Source organism: Sturnira hondurensis, unplaced genomic scaffold, assembly GCF_014824575.4.
Source record: "Sturnira hondurensis isolate 20B ecotype Veracruz unplaced genomic scaffold, ASM1482457v3 Scaffold0021143, whole genome shotgun sequence".
Taxonomy (NCBI): domain Eukaryota; kingdom Metazoa; phylum Chordata; class Mammalia; order Chiroptera; family Phyllostomidae; genus Sturnira; species Sturnira hondurensis.
Genome location: NW_028093774.1, coordinates 31,239,494 through 31,266,529, shown reverse-complemented (window position 1 = coordinate 31,266,529; position 27,036 = coordinate 31,239,494). Strand labels below are relative to the sequence as shown.

The 27,036-nt window shown below is 35.3% G+C and overlaps 1 protein-coding gene across 2 annotated transcripts in view; it reads left to right on the top strand.

The window, feature by feature from the left end:
• The window catches only part of MNAT1 (MNAT1 component of CDK activating kinase), a 167,383-nt gene that overhangs the window by 15,048 nt on the left and 125,299 nt on the right, over positions 1-27,036 (top strand). For both annotated transcript variants that reach the window (XM_037031564.1, XM_037031565.1), the window contains exons 2-3: positions 21,447-21,599; positions 23,235-23,308. In XM_037031564.1, the coding sequence (XP_036887459.1) occupies positions 21,447-21,599; positions 23,235-23,308 (227 nt within the window). The remainder of the gene's footprint in view (positions 1-21,446; positions 21,600-23,234; positions 23,309-27,036) is intronic.

Here is a 27,036-nt window from a genome sequence, read left to right as displayed (position 1 = left end):
TTCAGTATTTTAAATGCAAAAATATACAGTTTTTAGGTTAAGTTTCAGGAGTCTCTTTGGCAGTTTGCTTCCTATTTACTTACCAATAGTGCTTAAGACAGTAAATAGAGAGTAATTGAGTGAAAATTTAATCTAGTGATCTTAATGGTTTTCTTTAAGTTTTAAATCTGCTAAGTCTGTTTTCAAAGAAGCAAGGCAAGACTCAAGTAATTTATTAGTTGTTGGTGTTCACGAATAAATACAAGTTTGGAGTTTTTCTCATACACTTAATCCATTTTCCAGGCCACTGATTCCCAGACTTGCCTTATCCTAAGAATCATCTTGGGTGTTTATTTAGGGTACAAATTTCTGTACCCTACATGCACCTTTGGGGGAGGAATCTTGCTTTATACTAGCTCTCTAGGAGAGTCTTGTGTTCGAGTACTTTTGGGAAACACTGTGCTGGGTGTACTCTAGTAAATGCGGCACACGTGGCTGCTGCCCCCACTGGTTTTATAGCGTTGGCTCTTCTTTTGAGTAATTGAAAGGAAATTAGTTTTTCTCTCTTCTTGATAAGGAAGAACTAGGAATTTTAGAGTTATAAATATATTCTTTGTAATTCAGGTGTGAAAGTGGGCTTTATGTAATGTGTGAAGTAAACTTTGTTAAAAAAAAAAGTACTATTAAAGAAACAGAAACCTGAAATCCTGAAACTTAATCATAACCATTCTCCTGATTTAGAAAAAAGAGCCTTTGGGGAAGCAAATAATTTTGGTGGGTGTACCCTGAACTTCAAAATTAGCATCAAGGGAATGAAAATCTTTAGTTGATTCCAAATGCATAAATGTTTTTGTGGAGCAGCCAGTGAAAAGGAAAGATTTAAATATTCGACCTAAGGGAAAGTGAAGTATGATGTCTGATTTGGCTCTCAGCCTGAGGATGGAAGCCTGTGCAAAAGTACATGCTAAGAGTACCATTTGTTCTGTCAAAGGGATTGATGGGAAGCTGGCAAACTCAGTTAATTTAAAATATAAAGGAGTTTAGCAGTTATCTTTTTCATTTTTGTCTGCACGTGCCCCCCTTTTCTTAACAAGGGGGAAACTGAAGGCTGAGAAAAGATACATGGTTGTATTGCCCACTTGCCAGTTCCATTTTCTTCTTTCTGTGTAAATCCCAGGTAGGAATTATTCAATTAAAATTTGATCACATTTGCTAAATAAAATTATTATTAATGTAATGCCATGAGATTGGAACCCGAACACATTTTCTGTAAAAAAATGAAAATACTACAATACCAAAATCAATTTAAATATGCTTAGAATAGTTTTCTCTCTGTATTTAGTTTCCAGGATATTAGCTTAAAATTAAAAAAATGCTTTAAACATTCTGTAATGATTTAGCCATCAATCCTGTTTTTTGCTTTATCTTTTTCATTGATAATATATAAACAATGTTATAGTATTTTGTTTTTGAGGTATAGTCCATATATAAAGTAGAAAACCTAATTGTATTATTTATGTGATAAAATGATTTGGAGGATAACTTTTTTTTTAGTTTAATTAGAAATAAATTTTCTTTCTAATGTTTTTGGAGAACAAAAGATCTCACAATATCTTTGAAGAATCCATTATTTAGCCTTTATTTTGTATTGTTATACTGTATACTCAAGTGTCTAGGAAGATTATATCAACCACCTCATAAGGATAACTTATTTTATAGTATTTTTATTCTGCATATCTCATTTTTTTGATATTTTGTATCAAGAAATAGATACATGTGCAAATGAGTATATATATTCTCTGCGAAAAGACAAGAAAATGTAAAATTTAATGAGCTTCATTAGAAATGTTTTAGATTATTAGGTTTCTTCCCATTTACTAAGTTACAATACGTAAAAAACAGTTTAAAGATGAAGAAAAATGGTTGTTTACCTCAGTCAGTTTTTAGAACACAAATATGCTAGTGGCCATATCATTGAAAATTAATGAGGGCTCTGTCAATGTGGTGCAGTGCCTCTGCGTCCCTGATGCATAGATATTTAATGAGGCTGCTGTTCTGACTTCAGGTACCTGAAGCAGACTGCATCTAGCACTTACTCTGATTTACTTAGAAACACTTCATTTTATTAAAATATAAATGTCTTGAAATTTACCACTGTTAGGTATAATTTCTCCATAAATATTTCTGTAGTGTTCTCTTTCTGGATATAATTAATTGGTCTCTAAACAGAACATCATTTTTCGTACTGTTTCAGATACTGTTACTAAAACATGTTTTATCTTATTTGTTGCTACTTGATCTATGGAGTTGGAATGGAAAATATGAGAAAAAATAACTTAAGAAAAGTAATAGGATTGTGAAGTGTGACATGGCAGATGGTATATTTTGGAGATCCATTGGAGTTTATGTAAGAATTGTTTAGGGATATATTTCTATATTCTTTGGCATCAGGAGTGTAATTTTTAATATTTGCTTTATTTTTAGTTTTATTTTAAAATATTTTTCTTTTAAGGTGTCTATTTTGTAGTTTTATTGAAAAGATAAAATATTTTTGACTACAGAAAAGATTGTACCTAATACTTTTACAGAGCATTTATTTTAATTTCTGCTTTCTGATTCTTGTGTTACCCCCCACACACAAGTGAACAATTAGGTAGAAATCAGTGTTATATAATGTGTGATTTTTACAGAATAGGAATTTGCTGGATTACATACACATTACTTTATTTTCTAAAAATGATAATATTGACAGTGAAATTAATACATAACTGATGTCTTAAAATTTAATAAAATATGATGTTAGGTAAAAATTCTTTATCTACATATCTTTAATCCCAATCGATAGCAAAGGGAATGAGCTTCTTTAGAGAGTTGCCATTTATAAGCAAATTTTGAAGACAAAATCTCTTATTCTTAAGGTAGTTTAAGTGTAGTTTTAAGATCTAAAGTATATGTTACACTAGATGTTTCTGCATTATTCAGATTCTAATGTCTTGTTTCTTATAATTGTATCTGGCACATTTATTAATATTTAATATCTTTTGGAGGTTAATTGCAAAAAAAAAACCCCATCTATGTAATATGCTGCAACTAAATGCTAAAACATACAATTTATAGGAGGAATGGTGTTAAAAATAATAAATTGCCACAGTTAGTTATAAGATTAGTATTTGTAGTTCCCCCTTGGGAAATACATGAGTTGTGCCTCCAGTTGTCTTTATGTAATTTGGATTTATATGATTTGGAATGGAATAGAAACCAATATTTATATATTTAGGTAGCAGTTAGAATGTAACAAACTAGAAATTATTGGAAACATATGGCCCAAGTGGATTGATTAATAAAATACCTCACAGAGGACAATTATATACATATGTAGATACCAAGGTTTCTTCTTTTCCTACCAAAATATAGAACCAGAAACTAAAACTGTGCTTTTTTATTATATTCTCTTTACTAACTCTGTGTTCCCCATTGCTGTATTCATTTATGAGTTTTTGGTCTCTAGAATATGCTTCCAGAGAGACAATTTGGTGCAGTGGCTAAAAGCATCAGCTTTGGAATCAAACTTGAGTTAAGTCCTTGTGCTACTACTCAGTTACTAGTTGTGTGATCTTTAGTAAGAGTTTTTTGAATCCCCAGATTCCCAAGTCTCTCAAATGGTGATAAAATAATATCACTTACTTTACAGGTTTGTTGTGAAGATTAGATAAAGGGCAAGTAGTGCAAGTGCTTGGCATGTTGTGCCTGGCATGTAGCAACTGATATTGATTGGGCACGTAACTAGTAAGAGTGGTGGTGTCAATCTTGACTTTTACGTAGTGTTTTTTTGTGAGAAATTGTAAAATATTTGCAATGATAGAGAATTTTTTTAAAGATATACTTTATTTTTTAAAAATATTTTTATTTATCTTTAGAGGGGAAGGGAAGGAGAGAGGGAGAGAAATATCAATGTGTGGTTGCTTCTGCCAAGGACACACAATGTATTGTGTGTCCCCTGCCGGGAACTGGCCTGCAACCTAGGTATGTGCCCTGACTGGGAATCGAACCACGAGCCTCTGGTTCGCAGGCCCGTGCTCAATCCACTGAGCTACACCAGCCAGGGCGTGCAGTGATAGAGAATTTTAAGTATGCTAAGGGTACTGGTCAAGCAGATGTAACCACAGCTAGCGATTTCTATGCATATGCATTTTTTGTAAACATTAAATACAAATAGGATTGTGCTATATGAATTTCTCTGCAACTTTATTTATTTATCAGTATATCATGGATAATTTCTCATGTTTGAGCATATAAGTATATGTCATTCTCCTTATTTTGGTTGTAAGTTTTTTAATTTTTCAGTTACAGTTTACTTTCAGTATTATTTTGTACTGGTTTCAGGTGTATAGCATAGTGGTTAGACAAACATATACTTTGCATAGTGTTCCCCCACCCCTGATTTTTCCAGTACTCAACTGACACCATGCATAGTTGTCACAGTATTATTGACTATATTCTTATTCTGTACTTGCAGTGTATTCCATCTTTTTAAAATGTATTACTGTTGACCATTGAACAATGTGGGGAGTTAGAGGTACTGACCCCAAGCAGTTCAAAATTCTCATATAACCTTTGACTCCCCCAAACTTAACTAATAGTCCACTGGTGACCAGAAATCTTGCTGATACCATGAATAGTTGATTAACACATTTTACATGTCATATGTATTAGGTACTGTATTTTTACAATAAAATAAGCTGCAGAAAAGAAAATGTTATTAAGAAAATCATTAGGAAGTGAAAATACATTTACAATGTTTATTGAAAGAAATCTGTGTATAAATGGACCCATGTAATTCAGACCTGAGTTGTTCAAGGGTCAACAGTAATTTATGTAATCTGTTGTTTATTAATGGAATTTGGTGGTTTCCAGATGTTTGATACCACACTTTCAATGTACATCCTTATTTTTGTGTGTATGTGAATATATAGGAGAAAATTATAACAGCAGAATGTGCATTTAAAATTTGGTAGATATTACTAATATGTTTCTTTTTATTTGTTTTGCTTTTTTCAACTTTTTTGAGGTTATTGATTAACATTCATTAAAACATACACACATGTATTTTTAAGTCTCACAAGAGGATGGCTATGGATATGTGTGTGTGTGTGTGTGTGTAGTTTTTTTTTTTAGAGAGAGAGAGAGGATGAAAGAGAGGGAGAGAAAAGATTGATGTGAGAGAGAAACATCCATCTGTTGCCTCTTGTATGTGCCCCAACTGGGGATTGAACCTGCAGCCTAGATATGTGCCCTGACTGGGGGTCAAACCTGTAACCCCTTCATGTACTGAATGACGCTCCAACCAGCTGAGCCACCCAGCCAGGGCTAAAGCATACATATTTAAAGAGTGTAATTTTTTATTCACCGTGAAGCCGTCACCACAGCTGAAACAAATATTTCTATTGCCCACTTACCCCAAATTTTCTTATGCCCTTTGGTGATCCATTTATCCCTCTACTTCCGCTTCCAGGCCGCAACTGATTTACTTTATCTTGTCACATACTAGTTTGCTTCTGCTATAGTTTTACGTAGAATCATGTAATCTGTATTCTTTTTTTACCTGGCTTCTTTCATTCAACTTATTTTGAAATTCTTCTCTGTTTCTGTGTGTATCAGTGGTTCGTTCTTTATTGCTGAGTGCTGTTCCATTGTATAGATACACTAGTTTGTTTATCCATTCACCAGTTAGTTGGTAGACAGTTGGCTTATTTCCAGTTGTTAGTATTATAAAAGAGCTGCTATAAACTTTTATGTAAAAGTGTTTGTTTAAACATGTTTTTGTTTCTCTTGGATAAATGGGAGTGTCATGGCTAAGTTGTGTGCTAGGTATATGTTTAATGTTTTAAGTTTTATAGTTTTAGATTTTATATTTAGATCTGTGATTCATTTCAAGTTAATTTTTAGGTGTGGTGTGAGTGTTGTTCCCCCCCCCCCCACGCACACACACAAGGATATCTAGTTGATCTAGCACCATTTGTTGAAAATTCTTTCTTATTTTTCCCTTGGGTTGCCTTAGCATTTTTGTCAAAGATCAATTGACTAAGTGTGAGTCTGTTTCTAACCTCTATTTATAAGTATCTTTGCCAGTACAACTAAACTGTTTTAATTTTTCAGCTTTGTGGTGAGTCTTGAAATCAGGTAGTGCAAGACACCTAACTTTGTTTTTCATTTTAAAAATTGCTTTGGTTGTTCTGAGTCCTTTGCCTATTTGTATAACCTTTAGAGTGAGTTTGTCAATTTTAGTAAAAATGCCTGCTAGAGTATTGATTAAGATTGCTTTAAATTCGGGGAGAGTTTCCATCTTGATAATACTGAGTATTTCAGTAAATGAAGATGATATATCTTTTAATTTATTTAAATCTTTAATTTCACTCAGTCAAGTTTTGTAGTTTCTAATGTAGAGGTCTTAGTCAACTGCTATTTATGTATTTATTTAATGAATTACTTTATTGTTGTTTAGTTACAATTGTCTGCATTACCCCCTGCCACTCCCCCGACCCCACTATATTTTTTGGTTCTACTGTATATGGTCCTTAAAAAAATTCACTTTCCAATCATTTGCTACTAGTATATAAAGACACAATTGATTTTCATTTAGTAACTAAATCTTACAATTTTGCTGAATTCATTTATTCTCATGGGTAGTTTATAGATTAGCTGAGATTTTCTATAAAATAATCTTATTATCTATAAATAGAGCTATTGTACTTCTGTTATTCCCATCTTTATTAATTAATTATTTTGGCCTTAACATAGTGCTGGAACCTCTGGTAATGCTGAATAGAATGGTGAAAATGGACATTCTTGCCTTTTTGTTGGTTTTGGGCAGATGACATTCAGTCTTATGAAATGCAGTGTTTCACCATTAGATGTGATACTAATTATAGGTGTTTTCAAAGATGCCCTTTATCAATTTGAGGAAACTCTTTACTATTCCTAGTTTGTTGAGAGTTATTTTTTCTTTTTAAGTCACAAACTTGTTTTGAATTCTGTCAATGCCTTTTTTGGATCTATTGAAATAACTGTATGTTTCTTTTCCTTTATCCTGAGTAATTGATCTTTGAGTAGTAAAACAAAATTGTGTTCCTGGCCTTAACCTGAATATGTCATGATATATCATTATTTTTGTATATTGTTAAATTTAGTTTACAAATAGTTTGTTAAGGATCTTTGCTTGGATATTCTGTAATTTTATTTTATTTTTTGGTAATGACCTTGTTAAGTTTAAGTATTGGAGTTACTCTGGCCTCATAAAACTGGTTGTGCTGTATATTAGCTACCTATTTCTTTGTAACAAATTATTTAAACCTTTGAAAAGCAAAAACAATGTCTCACAGTGAGTTTGGGATTCAGTGGTGGCTTAGCTAGGAGGTTATGGCTGACGGTATAGACTGGGTTGCAGTCATCTCCAGACCCTGCTGGAAAAAGATCAGCTTTCAGACTGACTTCCCTCAGCTATAGTTATCTGAAGGCTCAACTGGGACTGGAGGATACAATTCTAAGGTTGCTCATGTGGCTTTTGTAAGGAATTCCTTCCTGTTTGTGGTTAGAAGCCTTATTTCTTTGCTATATGTGCCCCTTCTAAGTTTCTTTGGTGTTGTCACAACATGGTAGCTTTCTTTCCCTAGAATGGTTGATTGGAGAGAGAGAAAGGTAGAAGCCATCATGTCTCATGAACTACTCTGGATGTCTGATACTGTCATTTCTGCCACTTGTTAGAGTTGTAACAACAGCCCATGTTCAAGAGGGGTGGGGAATTAGACTTCACCTTCTGATGAGAGAATATCAAAGAATTTGTGGACTTGTGTAAAAGGACATCAACCAAAAAATATCTGCCAGTGTATCACTGTTACAGCCCAAATCCAAGAGGGCTCCCAGTGATTCCTGCCTCCTGGTTTTCATGCCCTTGTATAACTTCTTCCCAAATTATATCAGTTGCCTGTGTGACCAATAAAATATGGCAGAAGTGATGGTTTGTCATTTCCAATATTAGGTCATAAAAAGACTCTGTGGCTCTCTCATGGACCACTTGCTGTCAGGAAGGACGGTTTCTGTATTGTAAGCAGCCGTTTGGAAAGGCCCTGTGATGAGTGGCTGAGGCCTCCAGGCAGCGGCTAAGTGAGCAGGCCATCTTTGGTTCTCCAGTTCAGTCCTGTCTTCAGGTGCCAGTCACAACTTACATCTTGACGAATAAGCTGCTACTGGATCCCTGACACTCAGAAACTGTGAGATAAATGTTTATTGTTTTAAGCTTCTACATTTTGGGGTATTTTGTTATTGCAATAATAATTAATATAATCACTTCATCTTAATTACAACAAAAGAGACACATTACCAGAACTCGTACACCATTAGGCATTTTTTAAATGGTAATCGGGAGAGATTTCCAGGTACCTATGTCAAATAAGCCATTGTCATTATGTAGAGAAGTGGTTTTTGTTCAGGGGCATATAAACTACTTTAAGAAGTAAAGTAATATAGGGGGAATCCAGTAATATTGTTTTGCTAACTGTAAATTGCAAAGGGAAATACTTTATCTTGTAAACTTTGATAATGGTGTTTTTAGGGAGAACCTTATAACTTTTTTATCACTGACTAAGGTCTTGATTAAATGTTATGGCAATGCATGAAGTAGCAAAATTTTAAAGATTTTTATATATTGATTTTGGGGAGAGAGAGGGTGAGCAAGAGAGAGAGATTGATTTGTTGTTCCACTTAATTTATGCATTCATTTGTCACTTCTTGTATGTGCCCTGACCAGGGATCGAACCTGCAAACTCAGTGTATCAGGACAATGCTCTGACCAACTGAGCTACCTGGCCAGGGCCACGAAATAGCAATTTGAGGAGCAAATTCTTTATAAAATGCTTTAGCTTATGTATGGATTTGTTTTCATATGTTATATAATAGTGTTTAATCTTATTTGGAATTTATATTGTGAAATTGTATAAGGTAGAAATCATACATAGTAAATGAAATGGTATGATCATATCAATTTGAAATATGCACATGTTGAGTCATAGTACATTCTTACCTTGCTTTTTCAGTTAGCAAGAGGTCTTGGGTATTAGCATATGCCACTTTACCTCCTTTTTTAGCACTTAGTATTTCTTTGGATGTTTCTCCTATTGATGAAAATTTTTAAAGTGACATTTTTATCTTTTTAAATTGTTGCATAATAAAATACACCAATAAATCCCCTGCAACGTGTATAAAATTGCCTGTTTCCTCCCACACTTTTGCAACACTGCGGGTATCATAGAGGCTATTTTGGTTTTAATCCACTGTGATCAGTTGTACCCACTGTGTTTCGTAGTTGTGTTTAACAGGAAGTCTCCAATATGATTAATTGCAAGACTACAGGCATAAGGGTTTTTTTCCTTGAAATTTGCAGTTTAAGGAAAACAGAGGTTGAAATTTTAGTTTAAAATCTTTCAACTTTCTGAGTAATAAAAATCTGAAAGAACATTTGGAAATATACTTTTATGAAATAGCTATTGTTTGTAAGCACTTTATCCACCTTTTCTTCCTGAAGAGAGTCATATTACAATCAGTATGAGATCTATTCTTTGGGCAGCTGGAAAGCAGGACAAGGAAAAATCATTCTCTTCTTGTCCAGTAAAAAGTGCATTGTGTCCTCTAGTACCATACTTGGGCTTTTTTGAAAGGATAATGGATTCCATACAGGTGAGTCAGTCTTTTGTGTTCTTACCAGGTGCATTACTGACTTTCCTGATGGCAGCCTAAGTGCTCTCATTTAATAGTAGTTTTAGCGATTCTCTGAAAGAGCACAAATGAAATAATCAGAGATTTTCACATTTTGTCTGTAAGAAAATGAATTTCCTTTACTTTTTTGGCCTTTGTGCTTTTTCTTGCTAGATGCTTATGAATTGTGACTTCTCTGAAAATTGTATGTAATGTAGCTTTTTTTTTTTTTTGGCATGGATTGTGTGACATGATCTACTTATCTAATTTGGAATGTGAAGCAAAATATATTGATTTGTAGTTATTTTCCCTGTTTGGAAACTGGATTAAGTTAGGATGGGATGGATTCCCTGTTACAGAAGGATATCCATGTCCCAGAGTCTCTGAATAGTCAAGTTCTGATAGACATTCAGGGTTACCAATCATTTGATACTCCCTTGGCCCTTAAATCACAATACTAAAATAAAATACATATGAGGTTTTAACTAAGGCAAGCATTTCAGAGTGATCTTAATGTAAGAACTCTTTGAACAGATTTGCGAGTGAAAACTATAATATACCTTCCCTTAGTAATTGGGGAAAAGAAAGTACCTACTACTTTAAGCTTTGAGATGATCTTTTCTCAGGTTTGCAAGTTATTTATTTTTCATTAACACTGAGGTAATAGCTTAAAATGTTATAGCACTGTAAGTTTATTTTATGTTGGCATTTAGTATTTTAAACAGTGGTAGTGAAACTTTATTTAGATTATATTTTCTATCTTGGTATTTTTTAGGGTTATATTTTCCTTTTAAAGTTGTCATAGCTTCTTTTATTCAATAAATATTGAGTACTACTATGTGCCAAGCATATGCATAAGTTATAGAATGATACTATTTTTTTGCCTTGGTTATTAGGTTTCTTTGGTTATCAAATGTAACTCTAATTAAAGGTTTTCAGCATTGCTTTTCCTGCCTTAAATCTTGTTTTGTAAATAATAGTTTAGTTTAAATGTTATAGTTTAGTTATTTAAGCTTCTTTTTGTGTGGGTTGACCATTTTTGGCATATATAAATTAATGTCCTGGCCCCTAATCATGGGCTTAAACTGTCTAGATCTGTGAGTTGTAAGTTCTAATTCTGGCACTTCATATGTTTCAACATTTGTTTTTTTTTTAAATCAGATATTTGTATTTTCTTTTCCCCACATTTCATTGATTCTGTTTTCTATTATGTATTTATTTTCTATTATGTAAATCATCTGCTCTCATATCACATGGTAAATTGCTGCTTCAATTTGAGTCAGTAACTTGAAGTTTATAGCATACCAGCTAGGAGACCATAATCTTCTCTTTTGTTAGAAATCTTATGCTTAATTCTCAGGAGGAAAAATTCTATAGAATTCTTGGATGTAATTACTATACTTTCTGGGCAAGTCTCATCTTAAATGAGAAAATTTTTAGTTCTTTACTCCAATACCTTATAATGGACTATAATTGTTTTCAAATAGATTATCAAGAGAGTGAATGTTGGAAAGTATTTTAAGACTTTCTGTGGTAAAAGAATTTCACATATGCCACTCTTTAAGGGTTTTTTCTGTGAGATTTATGTATACTTCACCAAAGACAAAAATTGTGACTACCGCTTAGTTAGAAATTTTTACTTATCTATGGTATTGCATATAAGCAAAATGCATAAAGAAAACTAAACATGTTTCTTCTAGCCTAATTTGCATCAGTTTATCGGTTGCTTTATAAAGACAACTTATTCTCATGTACTGACGTTCTGAAGCCAAAAAGAACCTTTTAGTACAAAGAATCATCTAGTACAATTTCTTGATTTTAGTGGATGATTTTGAAAATTTTTTGGTAAAGCTGTTCTGGCATTGAAACTTTCCAAATTCAGCTTGGCCCTCTCTTCCTTTTATAAATATAGTATTGTATTTCTTTTTTTATTGTATTTTTTTCATTACCATTTAACCTTCTTATACCCCCTACCCCTGCAATCACCGTACTGTTGTCCGTGTTTGTGAGTCCTTGTTCCTTTTTTCTCAATCCCTCAGTTAAACTAAATGAGTGAAGTTTAAAAACAATCTACAGTTAATTGACCCAGTTCTCATCGTTGCTAATGAAATGAGCAGTTATTTTTTATTATTCATCTTTAATTGTCAGTTTATAGATGAAATGGCATTGCCGCATGGCTGATTAGTACTTTATTTTTGGGGGACTTGATAGCAGCTGCTATAGCCTGTATCATTTTAAGTGAATGATTAAAGAGGAATGGCTTATCATGTTCCAACATATACATACAGGATGTTAATTTCTTAGAAGTATGGACTCTATGCTGGAAGAGATCTCAGAGCATCTGTTACATGTTCTTATTTTTTAGATGGACAGACTAGGATACAAAGTGATTGAGTGATCTAATCTCCCACAGTTAGGAGGCATTTTGTATGCTTGCCTCCATTGTGATTTAGTAGGGTTAGAGCCCTTAATGCTCTCTGACTTCAACTTTCACTAGGTTAGATTCCATTTTATGAATGTGGTGTATTATTTGCTTTCCTGCTTAGTGTAAGTTATCAAGCAGTGAAAACTCAGAATTTATGTGAGTGGCAGTTGAGCACAGTCATTCCTCTAACCCTATCATTACCTGTGATTTAGAATTACAGTGACCAGGAAGTGGTGCTAGTGTAAGCATAGTTTAATACGCCCATATTAATCCACCCGGCAGAATATAACATTTTAACGTACCTTTTAGATCCACAGTGATGGAAAAAAGTGACTAAATTGCTTATTGTCAAAACAAAGAACTACTTTAGATATGGTCATTTAATAAGCTATTTCACTTCATGTAAACTAGTTTTGCCTAAGCCCTAGAGATATAGTCACCTGGATTTATCTTTCAGTGACAATTGTTTACTGTCTGGGTTTATGTTTAATGCAGGTGCTGGTGTTAGTTTAAGATTCTTGACTTAATGCCCAGCGTGAAAAATGATTGGTTTTGCTAGCTATGCACAGTACTGTCTTTTAAGGTTCACTTTTTACTGCAGTTAAACCTGACAGTTGTTCTGTCTTTATAGTGTTATGAAAGAATTGCTAGTGGTATGGTGTATCTTGTGTGTATATGTAAAGTACTAAATATATGTAAGGTGAAGCTTATGAGTACTTACTGCAGTAATGTGAGTTTCAAAAATAGGAAATAAATATTAGATTTATATGTTTAAATTGTACAGTTTTGTTGTAGCCCTCTTCTTCTGGAGGATCTGTTGGTGTTCCGTATTCTTCCGTTTCCCTTGTTTATGACTTTATGTTTATGTCTGCAATACAGTGACAGGTTGCTAAGGAAGCCTGCCTAGTCTGTTATCAGGTAGTGAGGCTAATTTAATTGTCTTTTGACTTTGTATTACCTACTAGCTGTCAAATGGTCAAATAAATAGATAAAGCTCATCACAAATGGTTACAGGTTAACGGATTATTTGATTTTAGAACCTGTACCTGTAGCTTCTTTTGTGTTGAATTAGTGTGTGAAAAGAATGTTAACTAAGACATTCAAGTTGACTTGAAGAATGTAGGGAAGATTTGAGACAAACTTAGGAAGTAAATTGGAAGGATTTACTGATTCTTTTGACTATGAAGGTAAGTTGGAGTAGTCTAAGATAATTCTTATATTTGGGATTTTGATGATTAAAAAATGAAGTTTTGAAGTTTCAGTGAAATTCTTTCTGAAACAAGACAAGGAATGTTACAGGAAATAAATAAGCAAATAAATGAGCAAGTGGTAATAATACTGAAATGGTGGGTCTTGGAGTCTGAGTTGATTACGAAAGGTACGGCCATAACTAGGAGTGAGCTGTACCTAGGAGAACAAGGAAATAGGAAAGTATTGGAGAGCTGGTTGCGATCAAGGAGGGCAGCATAGGTAATGAGGGGTTGAAAGCTGGGACTTCAGAAGGTTGTGGCCACAGTTTGGAATGTAACGAAAACAGGCTGATGCTGTGTCCAGTGTTGGAGAAGCTAGTGGCAAGAGAGCTAAACAACAGGCAATAAATGTTTACAAGATTTAAAAAGTAGAGTATTCTTAAAATTAAGATTCGTTGGAAAACAGAGGCATAACTATAATAGCTTATTGCTGATTGCTTCTACTTACAGTTAAATTGAATGTAAGATTCTTCCTGCTAACCTAAGACATACTGTGTTGTTAAACATTTTGAACTATATTTGTCATATAACTGTGATTTTAGCAGAGGTTGGGTGAGAACTTTAAGTGTAGAATCCTTTATCTTAAATCCTTAAGCCTGCCTCTATGCAATTTAAAACCTGTGATCTTAGAATTTATAAAATATCTATTTATTTGTATATATATTTTGAAATCTTAAATCGATATATACAAGTATAAATAAAACTCACGTGGTTTTTAAAAAATGAATCTCTTAACGTTGCAGTATTTTTCTTGCTGATGACCTAAAATGATGACTCAGTCAGTATGAAAGGGTGGCATCTGTTAGATACAAACTGCTGCTCTGGCCAGTGTGGCTGAGCTGGTCAGAGTGTTGTGCCATGAACTGAGTGGTTGCAGGTTTGATTTGCAGGTTTGATTCCCACTCAGGGAATGCCCAGTTTGTGGGTTCCATCCTTGGTTAGGCGCCTGTGAGAAGGCAACCAACTGATGATTCTCTCATATTGTTTCCCTCTTTCCCTCCCTCCCTCTCTAAAAGCAATGAGAAAATGTCCTCAGGTGAGGATAAAAAAATTAAAAAATATGTAAATACAAACTATTGCCTCTTCCTGTTTTTAGATACCAATCATGATTTTCAAAATTTTTTTGAGAGGTTTTCACATATATGACAAATAATAAATAAAAAAATAGTCAATACCATTCATTATATGACTAAGGCTTCATTTTTGGGAGGTTTATTAATATAGTTTAATAATTTAATTATTAAACACCAAATGTATTGTGGGTACTTGTTAGAACTTCAAATATATTACAATTGAAATTTGAAACAATAAAAAATGAGAGAATAAATGTTCTTTAAGAAATAGGAAATGTTGAAAAAAGAAATAGGAAATGTTTTCAGAGAATATGGAGTAAGTGTGGGGAATTGCAGTTCAATAATAAAAACTAGTGTTTGTACCTAAATCAAATTTGAGAGTTTCTGTTTTAATAAGTAGTTAAGGTTTGGGTTCAGAGATCTGTTTCCCTTATAGTAAACATTTTTAATATAGGAACAGATCAGGGAAATAGTTTCCATATGCTTCTTGAGGTGTTAACAATGCACTTTTGGATTGGGAATGCAATATAAACCTGAACTACATTCTGAAAGGTGAGCGGAGGAGCATTTCAGTGTAATATGTACAAGAAACCCTTGTGCTTTGTGGATTTGTGACTTAGGGTTTTGTGAGTTTCTGGTACATGCAAATTACTCCCCCACAAACCTGGAGTCTAACACACCTTGTTCTGTCTGGCCAGCTTACAGCCTTAGTCTGGTCCAATATTTCTTTTTACTATAGTTCATCCCTCTGGGATTTTTCTTGGAAACCCTTACGATTGGGAGAATTGAGGCCAGTTTTGGGGCCTAGTCTAAGGGACTTAAGATACATAAAACAAAAAGGATGGCTGGGGGATGGAAAAAAATAATCCAAGTGGCAGTTATATCTGCCAGACCCTTTGGGTTTGCTAGTGATTTTAGAGACAAGAACAATTCAGTTTTGGAATTATAGCTAATTTGATTTCTGTTTGAGGTTGAGTATATAGTATTATTATTTTCCGGGTTTATTAAGAACTCCAGAATACATACATTTAAAAAATAGAGTGGTTGTCCATAATGGTATTTATAATTTTTGGAAAGATTTTATTTATTTATCTTTAGAGGGGAAGGGAAGGAGAGAGGGAGAGAAATATCAATGTATGGTTGCCTCTTGTGCATCCCCTGCCAGGAACTGGCCTGCAACCCAGGCATGTGCCTTGACTGGGAATCAAACCGTGAGCCTTTGGTTCACAGGCCTGCACTCAATCCACTGAGCTACACCAGCCAGGGCCATAATGGTATTTATAATTTTGAAGAGTTGCGTGTTTAATAACTTATTCTTGGTTGACTTTTAAAAGTCTTGGTTAACCTAAGGTTTTGGGGGGAGGGGGTCTGTGTAAATGATGTGTCTCACAGAAACACAAGGAAAAATTTTAATGGATTTTAGAGTTATATCTCTGAACAGTATTTTTATAACCTTTCTTTTAGGATGACAACAAAATCTTTCAAATAAAGGTAGGGCAAGAGGAGGATTAGAATAACCTAGGAATGTTTTTAAAAAGTCCTCCTCCTCCTATAGAAATGCTTGCTATGTCTTAGGCATAATACTGAATGTTCTTTATTCATTATCTCATTTAATCTTTATAATAACTTTAATTGGTAGGTATTGTTAATATCCTCTTTTTATAGAGGTCATGTGGGAATTGAGGCTAAGAGACTTTGAGTAACTTGCCTAAGGTAACAAAACTAGTAAATGGCTCAGCCTGTATTCAACATTGTCTAATTGATGACAAATCTCTGCTTCTAAATCACTATGCTGTAATTCACTTCCCACAAACCCTTTTTGTCTTTCTCCTCTATATCAAATGGGGATGATGGCATGGGCATGTGCATTTTCAAAAAGTTACCCTAGTCCCCAAGGTTATAATGTTGAGTTTATATTTCAGATTATTTTTGCATAAAACATATGAAACATGTGTAGCTTAATAAATAACAACAGTAACTCACACACCTGTACTTACCACCTAGATTAATAGGATATTACTGATAACTTTGAAGCTTCTATCCTTTATCATTTCTTCCCTAGGTATGACTACTACCCTGAATTTTGTTAGTCATTCTTTCTTTTCCTCTATAGATTTGCCACATATTGCTGGATCTCTAAGCAGTTTAGTTTTGAATTTTATGTGTGTGTATTATATGTGTGTTCTTTTTAAAAAGATATTTTAAGTGTACAGTTTAGTAGTGTTAAGTATATTTACATTGTTGTGCAAGAGATCCGTAGAACTTTCTTACCTCGCAGAACTGGAACGCTATACCCAGGACCAGTCACTTCCACTCTCCTGACCCCCAGCCCCTTGACATCCACCATTCTATTTCTGTTTTTCTGATTTAGACTACTTTAGATACTTCCACCTGTAAGTGGGCTCATACAGTGATTGTCCTTTAGTGACTGGCTTATTTCACTAGCATAATGTCCTCAAGATTCTCCCATTTTGTTGATTGTATCAGGATTTCTCCCTTTTTTAAGGCTGAATTCATTGGGTGTAAAGGCCACATTTTGTTTCTCCATTCAACCATTAGTGAACATTCAGGTTGTTTCTGTATTTTGGCTATTGCGAATAGTGTTTCAGTGAACGTTGGGAGTATAGCTATCTTTTTGAGATCCTGATTATCAGTTCTTTTGTATATATACCTAGAGTGTGATTGCTAGCTCATATGGTAAACAGGAACCTCCACACTGTTTTCCCTAGTGGCTTCACCATTTGACATTCCCACAAGCAGTGTACAAAAGTTCCAATTTATATATGTGTTCTTTTTCAACTTTGTTCATTCAACATTGTGTTTTTGAGTTACTGTTTTGAGATTTATTCATGCTGATGCATATAGTTGTAATTTTTTCATTTTTACTTCTATATAACCTTTTACTGCCTGAGAGTATTGCATTTTATTTATTCATCCTACTGTTAATGGACATACGGGTTGTTTCCAAATTTGTTTTTGCTATGGGAAATACGTCCATAACGTTCTTGTACATGTCTCCTGGTACACATGGGTTAGAGTAGGATTGTGTGGTTGCAAGGCTTGTGCATGTCTCCAAGGAGGCTGCACAGTCTGCATTCCAGTCAGCACTGTGTGTATGCAGTTTTCTACATCTCTGTCAACTTTTAGTGTTGTCAGATTTTAGAATGTAAAAAAAAATTCACATGTCAAATAGTAATTTACTATGGTTATGTATTTCCTTGAATGTTCATCTTTTCATACTTCTTGGTAGTTTCTAGTTCCTTTTCTGCTCATGACTCTGTAAGCTTAGAATCCGACCACTTTTTATACTATCTTCCCTGCATTCACTTTGGTTTGAGTACCTTTATTTATAATAGCCCACGACTTAGTTTACTTGATTTGCCCATGTCCCTGTAGTCTGCTTTCCACAGAACAGCCAGAGTGATTCTATTTTTTCCTTTTTATTAAATTTATTGGGTGACACTGGTTAATAAAATTATATAGGTTTCAGATACATGATTCCACAACACATCATCTGTACTCTGTACTGTTTGTTCACTACACCCAGTCAAATCTCCTATCACCATTTATCTTCCCTACACCCTCCTCCACCTCCCCCTACACCCTGTTCCCTCTGGCAATCACCACACTGCTGTCTGTGTTCATGAGTTTTTCCTCTTTTTTTCTTTATTTTTTGAAAAAATTATTTTAATTGTTGTTCAAGTCTCTTTTTTTCTTTCTGGCTCAGTCCCTCTACCCTTCCTGCCTCGCTCTGCCACTCCACTGCTGTCAGCATGCTCTCTGAGTCTGTCTCTTTTTTTTTTAATCCTCACTAGAGGATATGTTTTTATTGATTTTAGTGAGAGAAGAAAGGGGAGGGAGAGAGAGAGAAGAGAGAGAGGGAGAGAGAAAGAGAAAGAAAGAATAAGAGTAAATGAAAAAGAAAGATTGATGTGAGAGAGAAGCCCCCATATGCACCCCAAATGGGAATTGAACCCACAACCTAGGTATGTGCCCTGATCAGGGATGGAACCTGCAACCTTTTGATGTATAAGATGTTGCTCCAACCACCTGAGCCACTGTGTCATGGGTTAGATGTTTTAAGCTGTTAGAAATTTGATACAGCCAATTGCAGACTTACAGACCTGCTTAGAAGAACTAGAGCAGTGAGGGAAAATAAACTGACACATTCAGAAAGTCAGGAAGATTAAGAATTGTAGAAAAACTGCTGCTGCTGCTCTCAGTAGTTTTTATCATTGAGGTTGGTGATTCACAGAATGCCTACAAGCTGTGAATGAAACCTCGTATGTCATCTGCTTATGCCCACAATATGCCTGTCTGTTGCTGCTGAAGGAGCAATAATGTTCCTGCTGCCCTTTAGTTTAACAGATCTTTTGCAAATGTTTATCAAGAGGTAGAATCCTTACTAGAGTCTTGCTGCCAGGGACTTTGGAAAATGTAGATTTCCCAGAGTCCCTGGGAAAACAATCTACCATAGTTAACTCTGAGAGAAGATAACAGGGTTGCCAACTGTAGATTGGGTTTGGTAAAGAAGGCATCTCTAAAGAGAAGGTATCTCTTGCATGTGATGTTTTAAAAGGCGGAGAGGTCAGTTTCTAACAAGAACTGTGTCTGTTTTATGGCACAAATAGAGGACAACCTCATATAGGAGTAGGGACAGTTTTTCAGTAAGAGTCTTTCTGAACAGATGACATTTGGTTTGAGATTCGACATACAAGAGGAGACATCCGTAGGAAGATTGGGAAGAAGGGAGTTTCTGGTAGAGAAGATAAGTATGGTTGCCCTGGAACTTGAGTGACCTTGGCATGTTGGAAGGACAGGAAGAACACAGGGGTATGCTGAATGACAGGGCATGTAGCTGAAGAGTTAGGTGGGGGTCAGGTCATTTAGTGTCTTCAAGGGTCTTGTAACACATTTGGATTATATGCTATTTAATATGAGACTCCATTGGGTCATGGACAAGGAAGCAAAATGAGCTAATTACTTATTTAAAGAGCTCGTTCTGGCTGTTCTGTAAAGAACAAATTTGTGGGGAAGAAGGCGAGAGAGGGTTGAGGGCGATAGTGAAAGCATAGAGAGCAATGGGAGGCTTTAGCAGTACTTCAGATAATGAGGGAGAGTGGCTTCTAACAGTGGAAGTGACCAGAAGTGGATGTATTTTAGCAAGTATTTTAGATGTGATGTCAATTGGTCTTGCTCTAAATTAGATGTGAGGAATTAGGAAGAGAGGGATCAAGGACCTTTAGATTTTTTGATTGAGCAAACTTGGTGGGTGGTGGTGACGTTTACTGAAATAGGAGCACTTGGAGGAAGGGATCAAGCATTCTGTTTGGACTTGGTGTGTTTGAGATAACTCTAGACGAGTGGAACTCTGGACTAGATAGTTGCGGTGGAATCTGGAGCTCAGAAATGAGATCAAGTCTATAGTCAAGTTCTGAGAATCGAATTTAAAGCTGTTTATACTAAATGTGATTAGTTGTGGAGGGAGAAGAATGCCCAGGACATAACTGTAGGCACTTCAACTTTCAGATGTCTTACAGAGGAGAAGGAGCCAGCAAAAGAAATGGAAAAAGAGTAGGTAAAAGATTATTGCCAGCTCTCATGAAGTTTACATCCTAGTGGAGGTTACAGAAAATCAACACATAAAGAATTTCAGGCAATGCTAAGAAAAGAATTTCATGTGGCCCTAACCTATATGGAGTTGGGCAAAATTACAACTGGATGACTATACCAAAACATGTAAATATTTAGAAGTTATGAATCAGCCCTGGCTGGTATGGCTCAGTTGGTTGGAGTAGTTGGTTTGGAGTATCATCCCGTAACCGGAAAGATCACTGTGTGTTTGATTATCTTTCAGGGCACAGTAGCCAGTTTGGTTCCTGGTTGGGGTAGGTACCAGAGGCAACCGATTGATGTTTCTCTCTTGCATTGATGTTTCTCGTCTTCTTTCTTTCCCTCCCTTCCCCTCTATAATCAATAAGCATGTTATCAGGTGAGGATCAGAAACAAGTTATGAATCAAGGTACATTTCTGGCATGGCCTTAGTTTCCGTTCTGCATTCTGAGTTCCCTGTTGCCTGCATTCTTAAGAACCAAGGGCTAAAGGAGCTGCTCTCTTCTCCAGTCAGCCTTTCCACTTGCTAGTCTGATTAATAGCGTGAATATGTTGGGGTAGGACAGGGATGATTTGCCGATACCTGGATCTATCTAAAACAGCATGGGAGCTGATCCTGTCACATCCCCGGAAATCTGGTACAAAGAAGTCGACCTCTCCAGCTCCTTGCTTTTCCAACTCAAGACCTCTAAGCTCTTCCCCATGTTGAACAACTTGAGAGGATGCACAAATCTGGGAAACCTGTGTAGGCAATCACTCTGGTGGATTTGAGGTAGCCAGTTTTGACTGGTTAAAGTTTTTATAAGTAACCACTCTTTCTAGGACTTCTTGGGCAGAGGTGGTGGCAATTTTCTCCTGTCTCGGCACGATATATGGGAGCCCCCTCAGTTTTTCATCCTCTGGCTTGGGGGGTCCTCCTTCAACAAGCGCTTCTCTCCTATAATTCCCATTTGCTTAATTGTTTACTGAACTTTCAAAAAATTTTCTTACAAGGCTGAAAGGGTCTTATGGGTGATACAGGACTGAGAACGGAGGTGACCATGGGCCAGTCTTTTACACGCCTCTTTGACTTCTCCCTGTCCTGCTCCTTCTGAATCCTCCTAATCCTCAACTCTGTTTAATTTGGAAAACCAAATTGCTATCTCTTGGAATACCTATGTGTGAAAAGTAACCTCTGAATGAAAATGAACATTTTCCAAAAATTTTGGCAAGACTTTAAGTAGCAACGACTAATTTTCCATCCCCACAGCCTGCCCAAACACACACACAAAACCCCGAACATGAAAAAACAAACTATATACGGATTTGTTACACACTTGAATACTAGCTTAAAAGTTATATTGTACTTTTCTCTGACAGGTGTGAAAGTTGTGTGGATTTACTGTTTGTGAGGGGAGCTGGAAACTGTCCTGAGTGCGGCACCCCTCTTAGGAAGAGCAACTTCAGGGTACAGCTCTTCGAAGACCCTGCTGTTGACAAAGAGGTTGAGATTCGGAAAAAGGTGCTAAAGATGTAAGTAGTGTTACTGCTTAAATGATTCATTCCACGGAGGACTTAAATAATTATTTCCATAATTGATATCATTTCTTGAGGATTGTAATGTGGACAGTTTGGCAAGTGAATAAGTAAGTATAAATTCATCTATGTATTTGTTCAGCAAACACAGGTTCTTAGAGAACTCAGAAATATCTAAACTTTGTTAGAAAAGAGTGAATCCTATTGATCCATGGCTTCATAATTCATTTATTTGCTACTTTTGCATTAATTTAGTTAAATATATACTGAGTACCTGCTATGAGCAAGTACTACATTATACATATTAGGCACTAGGTATGAAGTGAGTGAAATAGCTATGAACCTTGTCCTCAGAGGCTTTTACAGTGTGGTATCATAGGATAGTATAGAGGCAGACAGTATATATAAAACAGGCAAACAAAACTGTATGGGATTCTAAATGGAGAAAAATGCTGTGAAGTTAGTGACTGAATGTCGGTGTGAGACAGTGATGTCAGGTAAGGCCTGAGGAGGTAACGTTTAAGTTGAGATTTGAAAGCTCTTAGAGAAAATCATGTGTTAGCTGTTATTTATTTTGATATATATCTGTAGGTATGTGTATATATGTGTACATATATTTTTTTTCAGTTTATAATTTAGATTTTTACCCTGTGTTAATAGATTTGGGTTTCATTTTATTTATCTGCTCTCTGTAAGCCACCTTATTGTTTTTGAAATTTGAAGAATTAATATATATATATCTAATTTATTTTTGTTCTGTTTATTTATTTTGGTGGTTGCATTTCAGCCTTGAGCACTAGTGTTTGAGCAGCCTCTTTCTAGGTGTCTAAGCAGGTTACTTTGTCGGTGCCCCAGGCTGCTCTTCTGTTATCTGGATTACTTCTAGGAGGGAGTCTTGTCTTAGATGCTTGTCTTTTGTCATTAGTAGCCGTGGTTTTCTAAATTCTTCACAGGTATATTACAGTATTTACAAATTTTCCTGATGTAGTGTTCCTTAGACTGTAACTGTCATGAAACATAGGAATGCAGTTTTTGAATTAATTTTTAGCTTTCTGGGAATTAATGAATCTATAAGAAAAGTAAACAATATCATGATTTCCAGTGATAGACATGGTTTAATCCCATTTTCCATTCCTTCAGGGTCCTAGTTTCTTTTTCTTTCCCATAAGTCTTAGAAGGATTTTTTATTGTACCACTCTCTCCTGATTCTGCTGCTTCTCCGTAGCCATACAAATTTAAGAACATTTTTTTCAAAGATTTCATATACTTATTTTTACAGAGATGGGAGAGGAAGGGAGATAGATAGAGAGAAACGTCGATGTGTGAGAGAAACATCCATCAGTTGCCTCTTGCATGCCCCCAACTGGGGACCTGGCCCACAACTCAGGCATGTGTCCAAACTAGTGATCTTTCAGTTTGTGGGACGATGCCCAACCTCCTGAGCCACACCAGTCAGGGCAAGAACAGCATTCTTGGTCTTAGTTACAAACCTTGTGTCAAGAAAACAGTATTTTACATAGTAAGGAATCCTTTTCTATGTATCATGTATGAATTAAGTAAGAATAAACAAAATAGTTGGGTAATATTGAAAGCAAATGATATGTGACATGTTAATTTTTTCTTCTCTTAAAGATACAATAAAAGAGAAGAAGACTTTCCTAGTCTAAGAGAATATAATGATTTCCTGGAAGAAGTGGAAGAAATTGGTAAGTTTTTACTGCTTATACTTTCAGTGTTCTAATGTGTGCTTTTGTGTTTTAGATGCCGAGGAGAACGTTTCAAAACTTGAGTGAATTTTGTTGTGATAGCTGATGTTTACCACCATAACTTTCTGTTTGTTTTATTGAAGGCATACTTAAGTAAAGGACATACTTAAGCAATAAACATTTTGTCTTAGGAAAAAATATGAGGAATACCACTCTATAGCTGGGAAAGAAGGCTATACCTGCGTATATCATCTCTTTGTTGATGATGTATCAGAGTTAACACAGGAAAAAATACTCAGATTTATTAAAAATAGAATTTTTATTAGCTGTATCCATGATGACTAAAGGTATATGTCGTTTATCCTCATTTATGCTTCTGTGTGTACAGTAATTTCAAAATACTTTGAAGCAGTTTACTATTGAAGTGGCATTCTGTTATTTAGTGTTATTCTAGAATCAGGTTAGAGTAATCTTTAGTGTCTTTTTTTCGTGCTATGATTTGTTGAGAGGATGTTTTCATCAAAAGAAAGTATTGTTTCATTTTCTTATGTAAGATTTCAGAGATGTTCAAAACTCTGAAAGTTGTTATGTACCAATTAAAAATATTAGTGTTTTTAAAAAAAGATTTTATTTATTTATTTTTAGACAGAGGGGAAGGGAGGGAGAAAAAGAGGGAGAGAAACATCAATGTGTGGTTGCCTCTCATGCGCCCCTCACTGGGAACCCAGTCCACAAGCCAGGCATGTGCCTTAACTGGGAATCAAACCAATGACCCTTTGGCTCACAGGCTAGCACTCAGTACACTGAGCCACACCAGCCAGGGCTTTGTTGTTTTTAAAGTTGCCATTATCATTACTCAGTACAGGCTTAGAAATGTTAAAAAAAAATCATAGACCATAAAAATTAGAATGAGTAAGAGAATCAAACAATCATCTTGTTTCAAGCTATACCCACATTTGTATTTACTGATTTATTTTAAATATTTGTTTATTTTTAGAGAGAGGGGAAGGGAGGGAGAAAGGGAGAGAGCAACATCGATGTTCAAGAGATACATCAGTGTGTGATAGATGCATTGATTAGTTGCCCCTTGAATGCCCACAACTGGGGACCTGGCCTACAACCCAGGCATGTGCCCTGACTGAGAATCAAACCAGCAACCTTTCTGTTTGCAGGCCAGCGCTCAATCCACTGAGCCACACCAGCCAGGACCTCACGTTCTTATTTAAAATATGATTATAATCAAATTGATTATTCTTGATAAGGTTTATATGTGATAAATTTTTAGAAAATTAAAAAATTGAGGAACAGAGTATTCTAATTCCTTTTTTTTGTTTACTAACTCTGAGAAACCCAGAAAATCTTTTTGTTTCAACTGTTACTGAAACTTTTCTAAGATATCTAAGTTTATTTGTTGCATCATAGCATATTTCCTATGTAGAGAACATAATATGGGCTGTTCCTGGAATCTCTTAGTACTTTGGACCCAGTGCTTTTTCACTGTAATTGTTCATTGCACTTTGAATGTAATCTTAGCAACTATGAATGGCTATGAATTTTAGCTAAAAGGTAGTGGAATTGGGAAAACCAAGGCAAAGTAGAAAAGTTAACTTATAGACTGAGAAGATGAATCAAAAAGAAATCTGCAGGTATACAGATATGTAGAAATCTGGCTATACACATAGATACTAAGTATAGGACAAAGAGTCTGGTCAGGCAGTAAAGAGAAAGGAAATCATAGATGTCACAGAGCAAGTTGAATACATGCTCACAACCAGGTCCAACCTGCCATGGTCTAACCAGGCAGGCAGGACAGCTAAGAGAAACTGATGGATAAAGAAGGTGGGGAGGAAGGGGTCTTAAGTCTGGAACAAGGTTCTTGTTGAGTTGTGATTTAAAAATATGTATCTATTTTTGCTATGAGATGAATTAATTTGAAGATATGAACAGTCTGGGGCTCATAGGTAAAATGAAGTTCATGTCCAGAAGTGAGAGCTGGGACCGACAGGTAGGAGCAACTCTGGATATTAGGCCTATATGATATGTAATCCTTTACCAGGAAAGGAAACTGTGGCTCAGAGCACTTCATTTGAAAGTGCTTTCATGAAGGACTATTCTCAGTTGCAGTATGTTGAAGCTTTCTAAATGAAGCCCCATTCAGTTGACTCATCGGGGTAACCTACATGTCCCAGTTTTTCTGTAAAATGTTATTTACTGTTGCCCAAAGCATAATGAATACATGGTGAATTCTCTCCATTAGAAGATGTCCTTCAGTACACCTCTGCACCTCTTTCACTTTAGTTACACACCCGGAGTTGCAGGCATCGGCAGCCAAACCTTATGCTAGTGGTACTTGTTATTGTAATTATGTAATGTAGTTAGGTAGTTTATAAGGTTGGGAAAAATCGCCAAACTCCATGAGGATTCTGCTTCTCAAATTCTTGGTCCACTTTTAGAAAGACAAATTTAACAACATAGATGATAGGTATGATATATATACAAAACTCCAATTAAAGACTAGATCTTGGCTTATGTAATTAAGTTAGAAAATGACTGTACCCTTACTACATGTTTTAAGTTAAAGTATTCAGCAGTGTGTATGTTTCCTTCCTTTAACAAATTTTTAAAATAATTAACTAATAATTCTGATTATGTTGGGTAAAGAGCAGTTCTGTTGTATTTGAAGATATTGATGAATTTACTTTGGTGTATGGTGTAAGTTGGTGCTCGAGTTTCATTTTTTTGCATATAGCTGTCCAGTTCTCTCAACACCATTTGTTGAAGAGGCTATCTTTACCCCATTTTATGTTACTGCCCCCTTTGTCGAATATTAATTGACTGTAGAGAGTTGGGTTTATTTCTGGGTTCTCTATTCTGTTCCATTGGTCTATGTGCCTGTTTTTATTACAGTGGTCTTGTAATACAGTTTGATTACAGTGGTCTTGTACCACATTGTTTTGATTACAGTGGTCTTGTAATACAGTTTGATATCAGGTATTGTGATCCCTCCTACTTAGTTCTTCTTTCTCAAAATTGCAGCTGCTATTTGGGGTCTTTTATGGTTCCATATAAATTTTTGAAGTGTTTGTTCTATGTCTGTGAAACATGCCATTGGTACTTTAATAGGTATTGCATTGAATCTGTAAATTGCTTTGTGTAGTATGGACATTTTGATGATGTTAATTCTTCCAATCCATGAACACGGTATATGTTTCCATTTGTTTGTGTCTTCCTTGATTTCTTTCTTCAATGTTTATAGTTTTCTGCATACAGGTCTTTTACCTCCTTGGTTAGGTTTATTCCCAGATATTTTATTTTTGTTTTTGCTATATCGAATGGGATTTTTTTCTTGATTTCTGCTTCTGCTGTTTCATTGTTGGTATACAAAAATGCCTTTGATTTCTGGATATTGACTTCGTATCCCGCTGTTTTGCCAAATTCATTTATTAGTCTGAGCAGTTTTTTTGGTAGAGGCTATAGGATTTTCCATGTACACTATCATGTCATCTGCAAACAGTTTTGTTTCCTCCAGTTTTGTTTCCTCCTTTCCGATTTGGATGCCTTTTATTTCCTTTTCTTGTCTGATCGCTGTGGCTAGAACTTCCAGTACTATATTGAATAGAAGTGGTGAAAGTGGACAACCTTGTCTTGTTCCTGATCTTAGTGGAAAAGCTTTTAGTTTTTGCCCATTGAGTATGATGTTGGCTGTAGGTCTTTCATATATGGCCTTT